The following is a 19,776-nucleotide window of genomic DNA, read 5'->3' as shown; positions in this document are numbered from 1 at the left end:
TAACGATGTGCTATGTAAGAAGTGAAACTATTGAAGTGTTAATATTTTATATTGAATAACTGTTTTTCAGTATGAACAAACAAGCAATTTGATGCTTTAAACAGAAACCATTATCCTAACTACAGCATCAAAAAATATTTTTTTCCTAAAGTAAAAGTTCTTATACAAAACAACCTTTTAGATTTCTAAATTACATTTTGATGTTGTAGATCTAAATTGATTTGATTAAAATAACTTATTTAATCACTTAAATATTGCTGCATTGCTTTATCTATAACAAAACAGCAACAAACTTGTAGATTTAGCTTAAAAAGTGACACTCTAAAACTTATATAAAATATGGTAAGGAATACAAAGTGCACCATTTGCAGTACCTAGTGGAACAGAAGTAGCACAACTTGTAAATACTTATGGACAAAGCAACCGTTCTTCAGAAAACTGAGAAAATGTTTTAAGTTACTTTCTACCATTCATTCTATCAATGCACGGTTTTTGCAACACTACTTCCATCCAGCAGCACTGACAGCTGAACACATGCAGCCTTAAAGTGGGAATTATTGTAATCTCTGGGAAGTAGCAGGATCCTGCTTTGTATGGTTAAGTTTAATGCAATTGCAACACGCATCATTAAATACTGTGTTAGTAAATACTGAATTAAGGTCAGAGAGGTAGTGAGGCAAGACAAGAAACAGTTTATTAGACATCTTACAATAATTGGAGAAAAAGTTAATCTTTTTTTAAAATATACACAGTTTCACTTGAGTTTTTTAGTGTGTAATTAAACTGTGCATGATAATGGAAACTCCTACCATTCAAACTTGTTCTTCAGGCACACTTTAAAAAGAACATATTTACAGTAAAAGAAAAGTATGAGGGGGTTTTCACCTACACAACTGCCTCTATAATGAGACAAGCCTGTTCAACTCATGGAATTTAAAATGGCAAAGTGCACAGATCAGGGCAGTGACTGTGCTCCTCAGCGTCTGCTACGACGGGAGGGAGACGTCGACCTGAAAGAAAGTTATGAACACGACATTATTCCTGCACTAATGACACTGATTGCAGTGCACAACAGAACAAAACACGTTTCACCAAAAATACTGTCAAGACTATAAATATGGCAGAAAACTTCCATAAAAACTGATGTTATACAAATTCTACAGATGCAAATTAAACTGCAGAACATGGCGAAAAGACAAATTTGTTTGTTTGGCTCAATTTGACATTTTCGCCCTCTATTTTGGCCAGGAACCAGACAAATCAGGCAGATGCTCTAGGGAAGCGGTACTTGCTAGTATTCAGTCATGGCATATTTGCATTTGACATAGAAAACCGTTGTGAAAGATTTAAGCCTTTAATTCATGAGACCTGACTTTACACAGTCAGGCACGTGTAGCTGTATTAAACATTAAATTTTCATAACAGCCAACATTTTCCTCTCAGCTACTACAACAGATCAAAGACTCGAGAGAAATCACAATGAAAACAGTATTATAAAGTATTTTGAAAGAGAAAAAAACGAATACTACCTTGATCGCGACTTAGACTTGTGTTTGCGGCTTGCCTTCTTACCAGACTTGTGAGATTTTTCCGTCGATCTTGAGCGACTACGTTTGGATTTCTTATATTTTTTTTCCTTGCTAACTTCAGGGGAGGGGGATCTACTTGAGTCAGAGTCTGAGTGCCTCTTGCTAGCTTTGGCCGAGCCCTTCTTGCTGGCTTTACTATCATGTCGCGAGTGCTTGTCAGTTTGAGAATCGGTTCCTAACTCGCTCTCTTTCCTTTTCTTAGATTTGCCATTCTCTTCACTAACTACAGAGCTCCCTTTTTCCTTCTCTTTGGTCTTTGGCTTTTCCTTCTTTTTATCCACCTCTTTGTCTCTATCTTTATCCTTCTTTTTCTTGTCTTTCTCATGACTACGACTCCTTTCCCTCCTCCTCTCTCTGTCTTTACTAGAGGCCTTTTGTTTATGTTTGCTGCTGCGACTATGACTGCTGTCCCTGCGTTCCCGACTCCTTTTCCTCTCTCTATCCCTCTCCCTGTCTCTGCTGCGACTGCGACTTCCTCTGGCCCTCTCTCTGGCCCTGTCTCTGGACCTAGATCTACTCCTTCGACTCCTGCGCTCCCTGGAATCACTCCGATCTTTCTTGTGGCGGCCTGATCGCTCTGCACTGCTCCTCCTCCTGTCCCTGCCCTTCTCACTGCGATCACTACGATGCCTGTGTGAGCTGTGGCTGCGGCTGCGCTGCCGGGTTTTGTGGGATGAGGAGCGACTACGTCTCCTTTTCCTTCGCGGGGAGGAAGATCGAGAGGAGCTACGGGAAGATACCGAGGAAGAAGATGAGGAGGAGGAAGATCGACTGCTGCTGTGGCTGGAGGTGGAGCGGGAGCTGCTGCTGTGACCATTGGTGGGAGAATCGCTGCTGCCTCTCCCTGAGCGTTCCTTCCCTCTGCCTGAATGCTTTCCCTCACTACCCTCCCTCTCACTACGGGACCTGCGCCTGTCTGCCAAGGGCTCTGCCTCCCTCTCTTTCATGTCCTGTTTGTGTGGATATTCTGACTGACTTTCATCATATTCCCCCCTTTCTTTACTTAATCTCTCCTTTGCCATCTCTTCTGTACAAACAGAAAACAAAGACTCAGGTTAAAAGTGAACTAGTAACACACATTGCACAAATGACATTTAATATTTACCACGTGCTAGCAGCGCCTCCTGAGCTTGTTTCTCTTGCAGCAGCTGCATCTCCCGCTCTTTGCGGCGGAACGCGTCCTGCTTCTCCCGGATGCGGTGACGTAATTCTTCCTCATCTGTGTCTGAGGATTCGGATCCTCGGACGCTACGGCCATCCTCATCCTCGCTCTCATCTGAACCATAGTCACCGAGCCCGCCTGCCACAACAGAGCCCCCAGGTTGTTGAGTGTTGGAAACTGTTAAGATCCGCTCTCAAATCAGGTTCCACTTATGAAACCACTCAATCCAAACTCAAGGTCCCCATTAGGGCTGCCACGATTAGTCGACTAGTCACGATTACGTCGACTATTAAAATCGTCGACGACTAATTTAATAGTCGACGCATCGTTTGAAGCTTTGTAAGATCACAAAGGACGCAGGAATGAGTAGTAGGATTTAAGAGTGTAATAACGGACTGAAACAGAAGATGGCAGCACTGCATGTACAAGGATGCCAGCTGCCGTTAAACCCCGAAGAAGAAGAAGCTGTGTCCCAGAATTCATAGCGCAGCCCAGCGCAGTTGTCAACAATGGCGGCAGCTAGTTAGTTTTAACTTTACTCTTATTATTCTTTCTTGGTCACAAAATAAACGTTTAACATATTTTCAGGCGAGAATGTAGCTGTGTAAACCTCAAATATCTGCTCAGTTTATCAAGACACCACGTATTTTCAAAAGCGCTCCGACGTTTTCGGAGACGTCTGTTACCCACTAGCTCGTTAGCTAGGCGGGGGCAAGGCTAACTAGAGCCGTGAGAACACCGGACTCCCGGCAAATCGTTTTCAAACCCACCGCCGTCTTTCGCTAGTCAGGTTAAACATATATATAAGTCACTTAGATAACTTAAAAATTTTATTGTTTGGCTTTCTTTAGTATTTTATTTGTTCCTGAGTAAATCGGTTTGGCTGAGATTAAAGTTATAGTTTTTGCACAGCTAAAAGTGTCAAGCAGACAGCTGATTATCAGAAGTGTGAGACACTGGAGAATATACTCCGGTGTCCTGTTATATTTTAGAAAGCAAGGAGTTTATTAAACTTCACCGAAACAATCTGCAAATTTCATTAAAAATTAATAAACTACCATATTGTCTTTATTTTTAGTTAGCACAAACACTTCAAGCTGTAAGCTAATGATAGTTATATAAGACCAGATGCTGCTGGTGCAATAAGCTGTACGCTGTACGTCCAATGGATGATGATCTGATTAGTCGACTAATCGCAAAAATAATCGGTGACTAGTCGACTATCAAAATAATCGTTTGTGGCAGCCCTAGTCCCCATGAAAGGCACTTAATCTTGTTTAACTTTATACTTCACACCAGTAAACCTCTTATTAACAAAGAGTACACATACAGCTCTTAAACACTTTCAACAGTCTGTAATGTCTTTGAGAGCATGCTTCTAATTTCAAAGCACAGATCTAAAAAGCAAGTCAGATGCCACTTTTGCCTTAAATAGTAGCAGTGAAATATTGGGTGTCACGCTTTGTGCCAACAGCTTTTCCCACGTTCCGACTAATAACCCCGACTATAAATCAAAGAAACTTCCCTTCCCTCCCCACCAGTGACAGAAAAAGGGATACTCACTGAGACCGGTCAGAGAAGCCAGTGCACTTGACTGTGCCAGCTGTTTTGCAGGAGCTTTGATTCACATCAACAACAGGAACAACATGTTAAAACACATACTGCCATTTTCTCAAAGGCAAGAGTCGCTAGAGAAAGGGATGGGGCCACAGATAAAGCACTATTCACAAGAGCTGCCATTGGTAACAAGAGAAAAAAATAATAAAATAAAACAAAAGAAATGGAGAAAAGAGAGAGGGTTAACAAACAAACTTCTGTCACACATCCAAGTCAAACAGTCGGACAGGAGCGAAAGAACCAATCTGTACTAATGCACAGTCACTTCACTGGAGGAAGTCTCTTGTATCTACAGGTGAGTCAGCGCTGAGACTTTATTCAGTCTTACAGCCATTCAGCAGCACCTCCAATACCATGACAGGTTTTCAATACTGTCTGTGACAAACACTGCTCTGCTGTGTCCTGATGCATTAGCAGAGAATGGTTGGAAATGCATATCAGACAGACATACTCTGATGTATGCTGCTCAGTCACCCTCACTTACAGGGTGTTACGGAGTAATTTTAAGAGGCACGTAACGAATTCTGTCCAGATTTAAACAATGTTTTTGTGACAAGCAGAGATAATGCAAAAAGAGGAAAATATAAGACCAGACCTCGAGTGGCTTTCCTGTGAGTATCTCTAGCCACATGCAGGATCTCTTCATTTGTGACCTCAAGAAGGATCTCTGTCAGGAGTGTTTTTGTCATCACCATCTAAAACAAGGACAAATTAACAAACATCTCAATATTTTATCAATTTCAACAATTAGATTAAAATCAAGCGCTCAAAAAGGAGTCAACTGGACATTTTTGGTTTGTAAACACATTTCACCTCTACAAATCAGAAAAGAAGTCCAGTTGCCTCCTTTTCGAACACTCAAAACTGCCATGACCCGGACTGAGAACCTACACAATCACACTCAAATCTGACTACTTGAATGTAATTTGAAAGTTCAAACTGACCAGCTGGAATTCCTTTTCCTCCTCAGTCATTTCAGGTTCACTGTCTTCTGCAGGGGGCGAGGGACTCCGCGCAGAAAATGCTTTCTTTAGTGAAATCTTTTCTTCGTTGTCATTATCATCATTGCCCTCATCATCACTGTCCTGATGCAAACAGAAGAGAAGAATGAGTTTCAATCAAGAAAACATAGCCAATCATTGCTACAGATGAAGAGGGAAAACAAAACTATTTGCAGTATGGGTCTTAAATGAGTTCCTTACAAATTTACTCTTGCGGGGCAGACGTGGGCCATCACCACCCTCATCAGCCTCATGGCCTTTAACGTCATCTTTTGCCATTTCTGCACGCTCCTTCTCCATCCGCTCGCGCTCCAGCTTCTTTTGCTTCTCCCTGTCCATCTTTTCAAGACCTTCTCTGATCCATGCAGGTAGTGTGCGTCTCTTTACAGCATCTGGAGATCAAACGTGTTATCCACATATATTTTACAAACGATTAAACTATTCCAGTACAAATCCATGTACACAAAGAAGTTGTTGTATTAATAATGGTGCATCGGTTTCTACAGCTATCACCTATTTAAATTTGACTCTTTTTTTTAAACAACCAAATTTTTATAAATACCTTTTGTATGCATATAAAATGAAGCCAACACAGGTGGAATAAGGACTTCGATTATTTAAACATATAGTCATCTACTGATATTTATCTCATACCTCAATACCATTTTCTTGAAATGTTTCTAGAAAGTTCAGGAATTTAAATAAATTAACTAAAAAATAATAATAAAAAATTCCGACATCAGGACTCACCTAATGGTGCTGCTGGGGCCTCAGGTTTGACAGGGAGCTGGATAGGGGATCTTGGCCTGTCTCGAAACCCAGGCGGTCTGGCATCTCGTCTGTTCTGAGGAGGACCCTGCCAGTACGGGGAGTGGAAGCTTGCTGGTGTCGGAGCAAATGATGAGGCAGCTCCATGCTGTTGAGAGACAGCACAAACTCAAAATTAAAGTCAGTTCTAAGTACTTAAGGTCCTCTGTTTTGGCAGTCACTAGGTATGGGGTTGCTGTTGTCTTTCCCCACTCCTTACTGAGCTAAAAGGTATACTTGGGTTAAAAGGGGAAAAGAAAAAAAACTCAACAAATAAAGTAATAACAAACCATGCTGGATCCTCAACAAGCCAACACTTCCTCTGCACAGCATCAAGAAAGCAAACGACTGATACGCCTAGATGCTCGGACCCGGCAGAGTGTCTATGGATTGCTCCTTCTCGTGCTACTTGGCTGTCACACTAAAACCAAAACGCTTCAACAGTTTCTACCGTAGCATCTGCATACCTGATAATCAAACTGGTTCATGGCCATGGGGGCCATGGCGTAGCTGTCGGGCTGTGCCCCATACCCATGGCTGTTCTGGGGGTAAACCCCATGGTGGGCTTCAGAGTTGAATTCCACGCTGTCCTGGCTGTTGCTGTCCTCGCTGGGGTTCACCACATCCATTGGTCCTGACCCTGGAGGGATCCAGGCCTGGTCAGGGGGTGGAGGAGGAGGGGGCTGGCCATGCATTCCCCATTCTGTTAAACACAAAATACTTAAACAAGCCACAAGAGAAATCTCCACAGTTTTTTGTTTTTTTTTCCCAGGGGGAGAGCCATGGCTCAAAGGCTTAATTGTGTACCTGGTTGCCACATTCTGCCAAATGCTGGGTCACCCTGAAAGTTGCTGTGATTATTCTGTCCAACAGATTCGAGGCCTGGGATGTCCTGACCATTGGGCTGGATGTTCTGCTGCTCTCCTCCTGTAGACTCTTTTTGGGCTATCCATGCTTGCGCCAGGGCTGCCCAGTCCACTTGACCTGGAAAAAAGTGCATTAAGACTAGTTGCCAGTGCAGTTTTTGAATCCATTGTAAAATATTTAGATTTTTTTTTTTATTGAGGGAGCAAAAATGCCATTTGTGGTGCATGAGCATCACTCACTAACCTGGATCATGCTGATGCTGAAAAGATTGCATCCACTGCTGCTGGCTAAGAGGCCATTGCGGCCAGGGCTGTCCTCCCTGGTCCCACATTGCTCCTTTCACGATTTACACCTGAAACACCCAGATCAGCTACATTTAATTGTATTGTGCACTCTCAACATGGAGAGGTGTGTCAGTGTAGAATTACACTTGCCAAATGGCAATGGAAATTGCAAGCTGCAATAAAGTGCTAACGCTACTTCAAACTGACCGGCTAGCTGTACGTTGGGAGACACTTCCCTCTTAACGTTAGGATGCTACCTAATGTGAGACATTGTGTCGTTACTTACATAGGATACTGAAATTAATTCGGGAATTGTGCATTGGTTCTTTTTTGTTTTTTTTAATTAATTTTTTTTTTAGCTAAGAAAGCTTAGCCATGCTAACGTGAGCTAATATTAGCTAGGCTAGGCTGTGTCTGAAAACCAGCAGTTAGCACCACATTTTTCTCAACAACCAAGCAAAGGTTCACTCATTTAAATTAGGCCATAATGGGAAAGAAGAGTGGCTGAAATTTACACTGAAGCTGTGCTTTGAGTTTACAGAATTCCCACCTTTGCCTGACGGGTTCGTTCCGGCGATGCGGTCGCAAATCAAAATGGCTGTACAGGCGAGCTGCTCGGAGGAAGTACGAAAGAAGAACTGCTGCCTTCAAACTAAATAGGAAAGTTACAAATCATTCAGTATCCATGGTTAGTAAAAGTTTGCTGGAAGATTATTTGAAAGGTCGAAGAGATACTCAATCTAGTCTCTGACTGTATGTGCAATACAGTGCTTGTGAACTGGACATTCATTTGTCCTATGTCAAAAAAGTTGAATTTGTTGTTCTAATTTGAGCTATTAAATACATTTAATTAATTTTAAAATTTTGTAGCTATGACGGGTGCATTTCCTAACCTCAAATAATAGTTTTGTTGTCAAACCTTGAATAAATGGGATTAAACTGAAAATGAAACGGAAGGAAAAAAAGTCTTTCCACTTGAAACTTTTCTGTACGAGCAGCAAGTGAAGGCAGCACGCCAAAGGCTTCAGATGGTGATGTCAGTGTGATTTTAGCACCCATTTATAGCTTGCGTAGTTTTCATGTAACTGGAATGCCGAAATGCCTTTCAACGTACGCCCTCATAGAGGGTATAGAGCATGTGCCGCAATGTGCATTCAGAACCACAGCCATTTGGATTTGAAACAACAAATCTACCCAGGGCCTTCCTGTTTGTAGGGACCCTTCTAAGCCTGTAATGAAACGTCTATTTTTTGTTTTCGACTGCTCGTTTCTCTGCAGTTCTTCTTCTTCTTGTTATCATCAAGCTCCCTGACAAAACTCAGCTGAGTGAGCGAACTTCCAAAATTAGAATAGAAAAAAATGAAACAGCCTAAAGTAAAATAATAAAGGAAATTGAAAGAAAGCAAACCGTGGGACGTCAGTAGTTAATTTTCTTTCAAAAGAAAGGTGGGAAGAGCACAACTAACAGATTAAGGATGGTTTAGATATCAGCAGTTGTTATAGATAGTGTAAGTAGTTACTTCATAGTGATGGATGTGTTCATGTGTCTTTTTCTCCTTGTACCATGTACATCAGCATACCTGTTTTTATTACTAAATAACCCAGCATATCTGAACGACCATCGCGCTTCCGTATTCATTTTGATAACATGAAGCCCAACACTCAAACATATCAGATCATCTCTATTATTTACAATCATTATGGTGACTTTGGCGATCTGGTTGGATCACGTGCCTCAGCACCAAAACGGCTGGAAAACAGTATAAGGCTGTAAGCAAGTTAGCCTAATATCAGTCCTGTATGCTTCATTCCTGTGGAGGTTATGTCTGTGTAGCAGCTCATGAGGCTTAGAGGTAATCTGACAAAGACTAGAACTGAAGATGTTTCTTGCACATTTTTATTTAAATAGTTTCCAAAGTATAGATCATCAGTTATTATTATCATTTTAACTAGTTTAAAAAAAAATGCAGAAAATAATTCATTTGTAATGAATGAATATTTTGCACAAAAAGCAGCCACAGCCATTTAACATCAAAGGCTTCTTAGCTTGAATTTTTTTTTTTCCAATAACACATTTAAAATGAAACACTTCATTGTCAAACATTTGATTTGTATGCAGCCACAGATTGTGCATGTCACATTTTAATATTTTATTATTGTTCAAGATGCTGGGTCGAAATTTGGTTCTTCCTAATTTGTGTTCTCTTTTTGAGTATTTTTCACCTTCATTACTTTCTTAAGTACAGGAGATACCCACATGAAATTCGCACAGCTGTAAAACGCTGTTACAAATGGCAAGCAAATCAATCTTACACCCAAACCAAGTGGCAGAGCTTTTGTTTCACAAAGCTTTATTAATAACTAACTTTTAGCATCAGTATCATGGGGAATATCATAGGTTTAATAGCAAACAGCACCAGTTTAAGGTTTATGATATTGAGTAACAGAAGAATGAAGCAATGTTGGTGTTCACATTAAAAATAAATAACTCAGACATATTTATATTCTGAAAATTCTTCCATTCATTTTCACCTGCTTAACCATTTCAAGGTCACAGTTGGGCTGGAACCTATCCCAGCTGCACAGACAGCCATTCAAGCTCACACCTACAGCCAAGTTAGAATCACCAGTTAACCCCAATCATGTCTTTGGACTGTGGGAGGAAGTTGGAGCACCTGGCAAGAACCCAGGCATTAAATGGAGAGCATGCAGACTCCACACAGGAGATTCAAACCCATGACCTTGTTGATGTGATGTTATGGTGCCATCAAATGCACCACAGTTTTTCCAAAATTCCCACAATTGGAGCACACACAAGAGGTTTCGTTCTTTCAGTTGGATTCAGGTCAGGTGATTGGCTGCGTCATTTTAGCAGCACTATTTTCTTTCTCTGAAACCATTTGCGTTTCCCTGATGGTGTTTGGGATCATCACCTTGCTAAACCCCACCCTTTGAAACACTTGCTGATTCTGGTTTTTCTGTACCTTTCTTTGCATTCAAAACTTTTTCCCTGTGTGAATTGTTACCAACATCTGGTAAGACTTTCATGTCAATAGCACCTTTAGAAATGTTTTTTCCTTTTACCTAAAATCTGTGATGCTTTCAATACTTATTTCACCTGCTGTGTCCATTTGGGAATCGAGCCATTTGCTGAGCATAAACAGGTGCTAGTGTCATTCTGGGGGTTCAAACTGCATAATTTAAGACTTATTTATTGGCATGTATAAATTAAGCCATAATCAGCAGGATTCCAGCATTAAACAGACTGGATGGAGCCCACTATTTTTCCTAAAACAGAACTGAAGCACTTTATGAGAACATGTCGTGTGTTTGAAGAGGTCGTGTGCAGGTGTGATTTAATACCATCGTGTACTCTGTTGGTATAGTGTTGGTGCATTTTCCCTGTGAAGAACAAAGCCTGAGGCGTGTGCAGTCCAAGTGTGTGAATGCTTCCATGTGAAAACGTGTTGAGCGTGTTATACATTAGCGAGTGCATGTGCAGCGTGGTGTGCAGCTGGGCCAGGCTGACAGTGAGAGCAGTAAAAATTTAACCTTCACTGCTGGTAGACGAGCTCCACAGCAGCACCTTATTAGTTTCTTAAAACTGTCTCATGCAGAGGGAGGGCGCTTTTCATTACACAAGATTAAATCACATCAAATGCCTCAGCAGCATGTCCTCCAGCCAAAAGCCCCCCTTTAAAAATAGACAAACGCACTTCAGAAAAGATTTACTCGTCTTGTTTGGTGGCGGTTTGACAACATGTTCTATGTTCCAGCCACACAGCTGGGATGTCACAGCGTGTGGGAGTGAGAGAACGCGCGGGGCGAATGTCTTTGGACGTTGCCCTTTTTCCTGATTCCACACCCACCTCCTTTTCACCAGCTCCCGACATGTTCTGAAGCAGTGCTGCTTTGCACCCGTCACGGCCGATAACGGGCGAAGACTGGCTGAATGTGGCACGGCGGGATCCGCAGTGACAGCCGAGATAGGAAGAGGGAGACTGTCGACGACATCTTGCTTGCAGTAAAAAAAAAAAAAAAAACAACAACCCAAAAAACAAAACCCAGCATGACACCAATTTAGCAGCAGAAAACATTAAATCTATTGTGATTTCTTTTCTACTACTAGAGCTGTTGCACAAGAGAAGCTTAAAGAAAAAAAAAAGAATATCGTTGAATATACTGTTCATAAATTAGGTTTATTTTTATACATTATGTTTTATGTTCATTCCATAAGCAAATTTAAATATTTTTCTGGGAGCAAGAATTTGTCTTGAGGAAGGAAACCCTGCACGCCTGGAGCACCATGAGTTTTGTATTGTCCTATATGTACAATTACATACACTCAGTACTGTTTTTGCTTACAGTAAGCAATACTGTACATAAATAACCCACGCATATCCCTCTTTATATGATTGCAAGTTGTCTTCTCACCATCCACGGGTTTCTTAACCGTGAAGAGAGGCACAGATTTTGTATTTTTTCTGTCGCAGTTGAACATAATTCATAAACTCGGATGCATACGTTGAACTCTTTTCTGTCTAATCGTTTGGCAAAGCAGGAGAAATAAAAGTAGTTGAATCTAAAATATTTTCATAGAAAAACAAAAAACAGGTCATTTGTCATGGACATTTGAAGAATAGGCAATACATTCATTAGAACATCAACCCATGCACATTACAGAAAGAGGTTTTTCTTATTAGCCTTTTTTTAAGCCTTTAAACTGTTTTCTAACATGTTTCTCTCATTTTTTTCTTCTTTTATGCTCAAGCTTATTCATGGCATTAGAGAATGAAGAGCAAGTCTGTTGTGGTGCTGACTGTCTGACACTTTCGTGTGTTCGGGTGGAGCTGAAATACAATGAAGGCAGAAGAAGTGATGCGATAAACATCAAGTGCGCCTGCCTGCGGGGGGGGAGAACTACACCGATGACCTTGAGGGAGAGTATGTTAAAGAAACTCAGCTCAAACTTGCCGCAGAAATAAAAAACCAAACAAACTTGTCTTTGGCAAATTCAATTCACTGATAGTCAGACATTTATACATTCTGATTTTAAGAAAACAATCCTTTTGAAAAAGGCCGAAGTAGAATAATGTTGTGCTACTTCTTTAAAGGTGCTGTGTGGCAACTTCAGTCAGTATGTTAAGCCAGTGTGTATCCTGCGTCAACAGAGCCAAGGCTGATTTTTCAGACTGGGTGTCTCAAATGTACAAACACAGATTCCAGTGAACTCCACAGAATGCTGCTTCTCGGCTCCTCCTCGTCTATATTCGTCTTTACTGTCACTAATGATCACGCTCTCACTGAAGCCATTGCCTCACAATTCAAATATTTTGTGTGGAGCATTTACATTCATAACACAACCAGACTGCCAAGTCTGATTTAAGCTGGCGATCATTTACTGATGTGAAAATGGTACACAGCACCTTCAAACTACATTCACTGGTCTCTCGCTCACTCACCCACACAAATACACGCAACCGACACCAACTCATAGGCGCCGGGTACAGGTTAGCATGCAGTAAAATTCTGCCACTTCCAGTTAGTTATAGTTGTAAACTATCATGCATTTTACATCTCAGGCACGTGACTGTGGCTGAGACAGACCGTAACATTTGGGTTACAGCTCAGGTTCAATAACACTCTGGTTTTCACCTAGCCTCTTTTTAAAGAGCAGGCTTTTCATAGTAATGATGATATTAATAATAATAAAAAACAGAACATGAATGAAAATCTCTAAGCCACAAAATAAAATCCTTTTATCCTTTATACATCTACAATATTTAAAGGTGCCAATTTAAGTAATACAAAGGTGTATACAGTGAAATCCTTCCCTTTTCTTGCCTCCAAAACACCCAAAGATACAGTAAGAGGAGTTTACAGGCTTCTGCAAAAACAACACAAAGCAAAAGGAGGTTTTCTAGAGATAAATACTTTCTTCTGTCATGTTAGAGGATTTCCTCATAGAAGAGCAGATATGCCTGAGAGTTGAGTACCCTTGACTCTGGTACCATCTGAACTGTGGTATCGCTGACATACACCCACTGGCCCTGGGAGCTGCTGCAGGTGTCCCTGGCACCTGGGAAAAAACAAAAACAAAACCCACAGTGTCAACATCGTGAGGCATAAAGGCTCCTCCTGGAGTCGGGGGGTGGAAATACAAGGAGATACTGGGTTACTGGGAGTAAATATTGGGACAAGCTGTCACTTCATGCTTCCATAGCAACAAAGCTAAAATAATGCTAGCCAGTAAGGAGTGCTGAAACTAGCTCAAAGTGGACTCATTGTGCTCTTCTTATTTTCTATATGTTACAATGGATGAAACTTTATATAACCCTCAAAATGTCACAAGGGGCATTTTAAACTCTGTTCTGAGAGCTGACAACACTCGATTTATGGTAACTAAGTGGTAAGACCAGGGCCATCAAGTAAACAGATAGAAAGCCTCAAATAACAAGGTCACAGATTACAACAGGCTAACTCACTGCTATTACCTGCGTGTTATAGCAACAAGACTGCATAAATTAAAAAAACCTGAATACTTTTTAAATTAATTAAAACACATTTTTAAAAAGGACCTGCAGACATGTTGGCAATAAGATAAATTTTTTTACCAACTACTCTCACATGAAAAAAAGCAAAGCATGATTATATATACAAAATAATACTTTCAAGCTTAGCTGAGTTAAAATGAAATTATTGTAGTAAGTTACTTTAATACTTTTACATTGAGCAGCTATAGCAGGAAGAAGAAATGTTGAGGAAGACAAACTTTCATTTAATAGAGATGTCACAAGGCCTTAAGATAAGAAATTGCTCGATTCACCAGTCTGTCAGCATTCATTGTAGAGATGTGAGACCTGTGTGTCATCGCCAACTAAAAGCTCCTATTGTAAGACATAATTTCTTAACATTATTTTGGAAGCAGCAAGGAAAACTTCTTCCTTGAGGTTTTCAGCTATTTTTCAGCTTTTCTGCAAACCTGGACACGATATAAAAAGAAAATGAAAGAGGGAAAGAGAAAAAGATGGCTCCAAAGAACACAAAAAACTTCCATTCAACCTGCTCTTTGTGGAGGACATCTTTGAGGTTACAGGGGAGTCAGGGTTTTATTGCCAAAACACTGACTAAGCTTACAAAAACACAGAAAGAAAATAACAGATAGAAGGTCTTGAAAGAGCTCAGGAGAGCTGGCCCCTGACCTGACAGGTTCTTGTGCTGTTGTTCTGTTTTCCTCTGTGGAGCGCGCACTTTTACATATGCAGTGTAGTGGCCTCCACGCATTGAGCCACTGTGTTCGACAATCCCGTACAGGCTGTAGAGGACACGCTCACCGACTGCCAGGTTCTAGTGGGAAAAAAAAGAAAGAAAGATTAGCAAAAAGTAAAACTAAACTTTAAAAAAAAAAAACTACCACCAACCAAGGACTTTCATTACAAGCTGAACCAACAAAGTGATGTAGTCACAGAAAAAATCTGAAGGTGCAGGAAAGTTTTCAGAAAATTTAAACTGTAAAACCTTGCAGGACGCAGAGCAGAAAGGAGCCAGATCCAGGATCAGAGGAAAGTCAACATGGCGGTTCACCTTACGGAGGTTCATCCCTGCCTTAAAGGAGAGAAAAAAACCAACAAAATCACACACGTACACACACCAATCAACAATTAGGCTCTCAAACTTACTGATGATTTTGCTGAAGAAAACAGAGTTATGGCTGCCTACCTGGTGGAAGCGTTTCAGGTGCAATGTGATGACAGGAGGCAGTGAGGATATGAGCATCTGCTTCCTAGCGCTGGTGTAAACCTTCTCCACTTTCTTATCTATGCAAACACAAAAACACAGTAATGTCAGCTACAACTATTAACTACTTGAGTAATTTAGACAAACACAGAAGCAAGCCAAAATAATATCAGCCACTCAGTATGGGCAGTATGGATTCCTGGACGTCTGTTCAAACTTGAGCGGTCGTTTTAGAGCAGCAGCCTGATATGTGAAGACATGCAGCAGCTCATGAGAGTGAGTCCCCAGATCCAAGGCCTGAGATTTCAGCTCTGTGTATGTTATGACTCACACTACAAAGAAGTGGACCGCTACAGGATTGGACAGACAATTTTCTGTGTATGTTTTTATTCTTTCCCACCCACAACGACAAAAATACCAACTCCACACAACCAACTGTAAAGAATGTGAAGAATACTCCGATGGAAGATTTTGCGTGTAGCATACAGACAACCTGTGGTCTGGGATTCAAATGTACAATAATCTGGAAATAATTTAAAATATGCTTGTAAAGAAAATGCTGGTTCCTCATCCTCAAAGCATTGTACTCTGCTTCCAGATGCTTGTTTTCTTTTACCTGCTGAGCTGCTCTTGCGCAGCTGCTTCATCCTACGTTCAGTGCAGCTCTCACAGAGCAGCCTGTTGTTGCCCATCAACAGCTCCACAGAGGTGAACTGGTGGAGGCAGGACTGGATGGAGCACTCCTTGGAACTGGGTGTGTAACTGTGGGACAGAGCCTGGAAGGCCCCCTGGTGGTGCTGATGGTGGAGATTGTCTCGGCTCTGTGTTTCTCCGTGCTCCTCTGGAGAACAGTGTGCAGATGGAGAGCAGTCCCCAGAGCTGAAGCTCAGGTTGACTTTAGAGACGGCGCTAACTAGCTGTTCCACAGCGCCGCCTTGCCTTGTGGAAGACGATGAAGAAGGAGATGAGGCGGAGACAGGCGTAGGGGACGGAGTGAGGGTGGAGGTGGATGATGGGGTAGACATGTGCCTGTGGCTGTGGCTCTGGTTGGAGGAACGTGGCGTCCACTCGCTCTCAGAGGCCTCGCTGTCGGCGTCATTGCTGCTGTCTTGAGCGCCCGAGTCTCTCTCGCTGCCGTCCGACAGGCTGCCGGCAGCCGCCATCTTACAAACTGAGACGCAGTGGCTTGATCCACCTGCAACACCTTCGTCCTCTGGTCGGTCCCCACTAAAGCCTGCTCCTTTCTCCTCCACAGAGCTGGAAGACCTCCTGCTCTGTTGCTTCTGTGGAAAGGGAGAACAAGTACATTATCATTATCATGCACACTGAAGACTGGATGCACACAGGATACTGCATTTTTATTTTAAATTCTCATTCATTAAAAAAAATAAAATACAATTCTCATATCTGTACACAAGCATTCTAAGAGTCTTTCTAAAGGAACTCTCACCAAAACTAAAAACCACAACAGTCCATCTAATGCATAATCATGCATTAGAAAAACAGAAACCAATGTCAGAGAAACCAAATACCTACAGCAGTTTTCATATAAAGGAAAGAGAAAAGACCAAGATCATAACAAGGACAACCAGAAGCACTCTGAGAGAGAAAACCTCTGCCAAGGCAGCTCACTCTCTGGGCAGTATTTACTTTTCAGAGAACAGCATTGCATTTTCTATATATTCAGTTTGTTTCCTTTGTTCTTTTTAAAGGTACTTTGAGAAGTTTGTAGTTTGGTTTCGTTATTTATCCTGGTGAACCCCATTATAATGTACTCGATGATGAGTACAATTATTCTTTAGTTTTCTTTATTTATGTGGACATTGTTTCAATCTTTAGTTAGAAGAAAAAAAAACGTTATTATTTTCTTTTCCTAAAAAAACAAACAAACAAAAACCCCAAAACAATTAATGCCGTGTATTTGAATTGTTATAACTGTTACTGTAATGCATATAAAGTCAGAAGAAAATCAACTATACTCAAAATGTATTAAATAGCTCTAGCTCTTTAAATAGCATTATTAATCACTTTGACCCTGAGGTCAATAAATTGTAATATTTTTATAGTACTTTCTATATGTTGACAATACACACCATACTTGTAAGAATCATAGTTCCTAAGTTCTAAGGCTTTTTGTTAATTTGCAGATAATAAGTTGGTCTTGCAGATCTTGGTGGTTGCCATTCATGGTCAAATTTCAATGGATTGCTAACACATATCTACACCCAGAAAAAGTTTTAGGAGAATTCATTCAAAACTGTCCATATGATTGCATTTCTAGACAGAACAACATGCACACAAACACTACCAAAAACATAACCTTCTTGGCAGCGGTAATAATAATAATAATAATAATAATAATAATGATGATGCTCAAGAAAAGGAGCAGAATAGACCTGTACAACAGTCTCACCTGTCCACTCAGCTTCCTGGTATTTCTGTTGACAGAGTGTGTTGCAGAAGGAACCTGCTCACTGTGAGCTGTGTGGCTCTCCTGCTCCCGGGTGCCCTTCCCCAGCCTACCAGGGTTGGAAGGTTTTGATATCTGAGCACAACAAAAACATGAAGGTGCAAAGAAAAAGTTTCAACAAGGACTTTGAACTGATTTCAGCAGATGGGGTTGGCCAGTAAAAAACAAAACAAAACATAAAACAGAGAAATGCACCACTAACCCAGCAATCTGTGAGATAACTACCAGCTCAAACTGTCTCAGAGAGTTAATTTGTATCCTTTAAATGATCCACAATGAATGTAATTTACAGCAGCTCACCCTCTCCTCTATAATGGGCAAAGAGATGTCAATGAAGGCTTCCTTTACTGTGGATATCTGAAAGATAAATAACTGCAAGTCAGTGTCATGATATAAACTTTTAATCTCTTCAACAGTTAAAATCATAGTTCTGCTGCAGTCTAAGAGAAGATGACTGAAAATGCTTTCATTTCCTCTCCTCTTTCTTAGCTCCACACCTGCTGCTCTCCATCTTCAATGATACTCTTTAGTTTGCATAGAGGCATGTGCTTTGTTAACCACTCTAAGCTTCCACAATTTACTGTAAATGCCTGCTGTAAACAGTTGGTATTCGAGCTGGTCCTTGAAATGATTTATGTTTGTTTTTCCACTGACTTCCATTTGTTACCTCTGATTAATTCTGGAATGTTTCCTGGACGTCACAGCTGGTAAAGAAATCTTGTTGCTTAGTTTTGTTGTCTTTTCATTTCTGGTTAGAGATAAATGTCTGCCAATTTCTGACTAACTGAAAAATACCAGTGCTGCTCCTGTGACAATCATTCAAAGCAAAAAAAAATCAAATAATTAAGGCATGAAATGTCTCACAATGAGTCCTAACTAGGTTACACGGCTATTAAAAAGCGACTCGTGTCAGAGCTGGTTGGTTTAAGAAATGCCAGCTTGTCAACCCTCATGTGCTTCATACGTTCTAATTCTACAGAGGGGAAAAAACCCTACAGAGCAGTGCCTGATTGGTTCTTCCCGACTATTCAGGTCCTTTGCTTTATTTCACTCGCTTACGTGCTCGCACTCTTCACACATGATTGTGTTTGTGAGCTCGCCGACAAAGATGCGGTCGACAAAGTTCATCTTCACACCTTCTTTCCCGTATGCTGATGGAGAAAAAGACAAAAGGTTTTCTTTTATTATTTATGCATGAAAATTGTGATTATTGCTGTTACAAGATTACCTTCAAAATTTTCAACACTATAATTTCCATTTTAAACACTATTAAGCATCACAATTTACAATCACTATTGAGAATTAATGAGATCAAAAAGTGCAAATAAAGGACTACTTTCACTGCTGAGACAAAGGAAGAACATGGGTCAATAAAAAACAAGTGACACAGATCATAATTAACTATTTAAATTTATTAGCTGCTGTATAAATAACTGATTATACACAATCAATTTTGGATACACAACTGGAAGGGTGCGCTAAAACATGAGGATGTTTATTCTTCTCTTCATGAAACTGTCCTCTGCTTCAGGAGTAAATTAACTGCATTTCCTCCAAATGCCACAAGATGGAACTATTGATCTCTGCCGTGTGCCACCTCCATACGAACCTTTGACTTGGCGTTTGGTCTCCTCGTCTGCTGTCTTCTCTGTAGGATTGTTGAACGCCTTTAAAATGCCTGCTTTCACCCTCTGCATATAACAAAACCAGAAAAATACTAGAAGTCACATTTGAGGTAATATTCATAAATCAAATTAATTATATAAATGATGCAAATAAAATGCATTTTTGGGGGGATATTTCTTGAATTCTCTTTATTACATCCATTAGTGACATATCACAATCTCGCCTGCAGCTGAGCCTGACAGGTATACCCATTATAAGCATCATTAGTGTAAAATAATTATTGTGCTTGTCCAAAAATGTTATCATGTAAATCACTTAATTAAATGTGCATGTTCGTGTGTGTGTCGTTGTCTTATTGGAGGTGACATGGTCAGTGAGTGTGTTGTGAGAGAGCTGTGAAGAGGCACAGCCACAGTAAAGCACCAATCAATAGATAATTGGCCATGGTCCATGTCTGAGTCGAGACCAGTCGGCCCCCATTGTCCCGGGACCCACACACTGCACTGGCTATTTAGGTCAAAAAACCCTGTTAATCCCAGCCCGGCCAGTCTGCACCTCATTCAGAGAGCGTGGTCAAACCAGGATGTGGCTCTCCTACTAATTAATTACCAGTAAC

At 40.8% G+C, this 19,776-nt stretch overlaps 2 protein-coding genes across 6 annotated transcripts in view; both read right to left on the bottom strand.

Moving 5' to 3' along the window:
- Positions 1 to 672: 672 nt before the first annotated feature.
- pnisr (PNN-interacting serine/arginine-rich protein) lies at positions 673 to 8,109 on the bottom strand. Of its 4 annotated transcripts, none has more exons than XM_026184727.2 (12): positions 7,878 to 8,109; positions 7,287 to 7,395; positions 6,984 to 7,160; positions 6,644 to 6,879; positions 6,120 to 6,285; positions 5,571 to 5,761; positions 5,313 to 5,453; positions 4,964 to 5,063; positions 4,315 to 4,368; positions 2,695 to 2,889; positions 1,530 to 2,616; positions 673 to 1,010 (listed from the first exon to the last, which is right to left on the bottom strand). In XM_026184727.2, exons 2-12 carry the CDS (start codon positions 7,372 to 7,374, stop codon positions 977 to 979), a joined length of 2,469 nt encoding a protein of 822 aa, XP_026040512.1. In that variant the 5' UTR covers positions 7,375 to 7,395; positions 7,878 to 8,109; the 3' UTR covers positions 673 to 976. The 4 variants fall into 4 exon arrangements, with proteins under 4 accessions (XP_026040512.1, XP_026040514.1, XP_026040513.1 ...); XM_026184729.2 differs by having other exon boundaries at positions 1,530 to 2,613; XM_026184728.2 differs by having other exon boundaries at positions 2,698 to 2,889.
- Positions 8,110 to 11,507: 3,398 nt separating this feature from the next.
- The window catches only part of usp45 (ubiquitin specific peptidase 45), a 42,791-nt gene continuing 34,522 nt past the window's right edge, over positions 11,508 to 19,776 (bottom strand). For both annotated transcript variants that reach the window (XM_026183566.2, XM_026183568.2), the window contains exons 10-18: positions 19,144 to 19,225; positions 18,594 to 18,685; positions 17,835 to 17,891; positions 17,478 to 17,609; positions 15,681 to 16,347; positions 15,047 to 15,144; positions 14,846 to 14,932; positions 14,530 to 14,674; positions 11,508 to 13,406 (exon numbers count right to left, since the gene is read on the bottom strand). In XM_026183566.2, the coding sequence (XP_026039351.1) occupies positions 13,276 to 13,406; positions 14,530 to 14,674; positions 14,846 to 14,932; positions 15,047 to 15,144; positions 15,681 to 16,347; positions 17,478 to 17,609; positions 17,835 to 17,891; positions 18,594 to 18,685; positions 19,144 to 19,225 (1,491 nt within the window). In that variant the 3' untranslated portion in view covers positions 11,508 to 13,275. The remainder of the gene's footprint in view (positions 13,407 to 14,529; positions 14,675 to 14,845; positions 14,933 to 15,046; positions 15,145 to 15,680; positions 16,348 to 17,477; positions 17,610 to 17,834; positions 17,892 to 18,593; positions 18,686 to 19,143; positions 19,226 to 19,776) is intronic.

This window comes from Astatotilapia calliptera, chromosome 11, assembly GCF_964374335.1.
Source record: "Astatotilapia calliptera chromosome 11, fAstCal68.1, whole genome shotgun sequence".
NCBI classification, from domain to species: domain Eukaryota; kingdom Metazoa; phylum Chordata; class Actinopteri; order Cichliformes; family Cichlidae; genus Astatotilapia; species Astatotilapia calliptera.
This window is presented reverse-complemented; position numbering and strand designations above follow the sequence as displayed.

Bases quoted from the DNA above. Each gene is read 5' to 3' on its own strand.
- pnisr (XM_026184727.2), bottom strand. From the start codon at position 7,374: ATGTGGGACCAGGGAGGACAGCCCTGGCCGCAATGGCCTCTTAGCCAG. The intron at 7,161-7,286 runs GTTAGTGAGTGA...ACTTTTTTCCAG, and splicing joins TCAGCATCAGCATGATCCAG to GTCAAGTGGACTGGGCAGCC. The intron at 5,762-6,119 runs GTGAGTCCTGAT...TTTGATCTCCAG, and splicing joins GGCCCCAGCAGCACCATTAG to ATGCTGTAAAGAGACGCACA.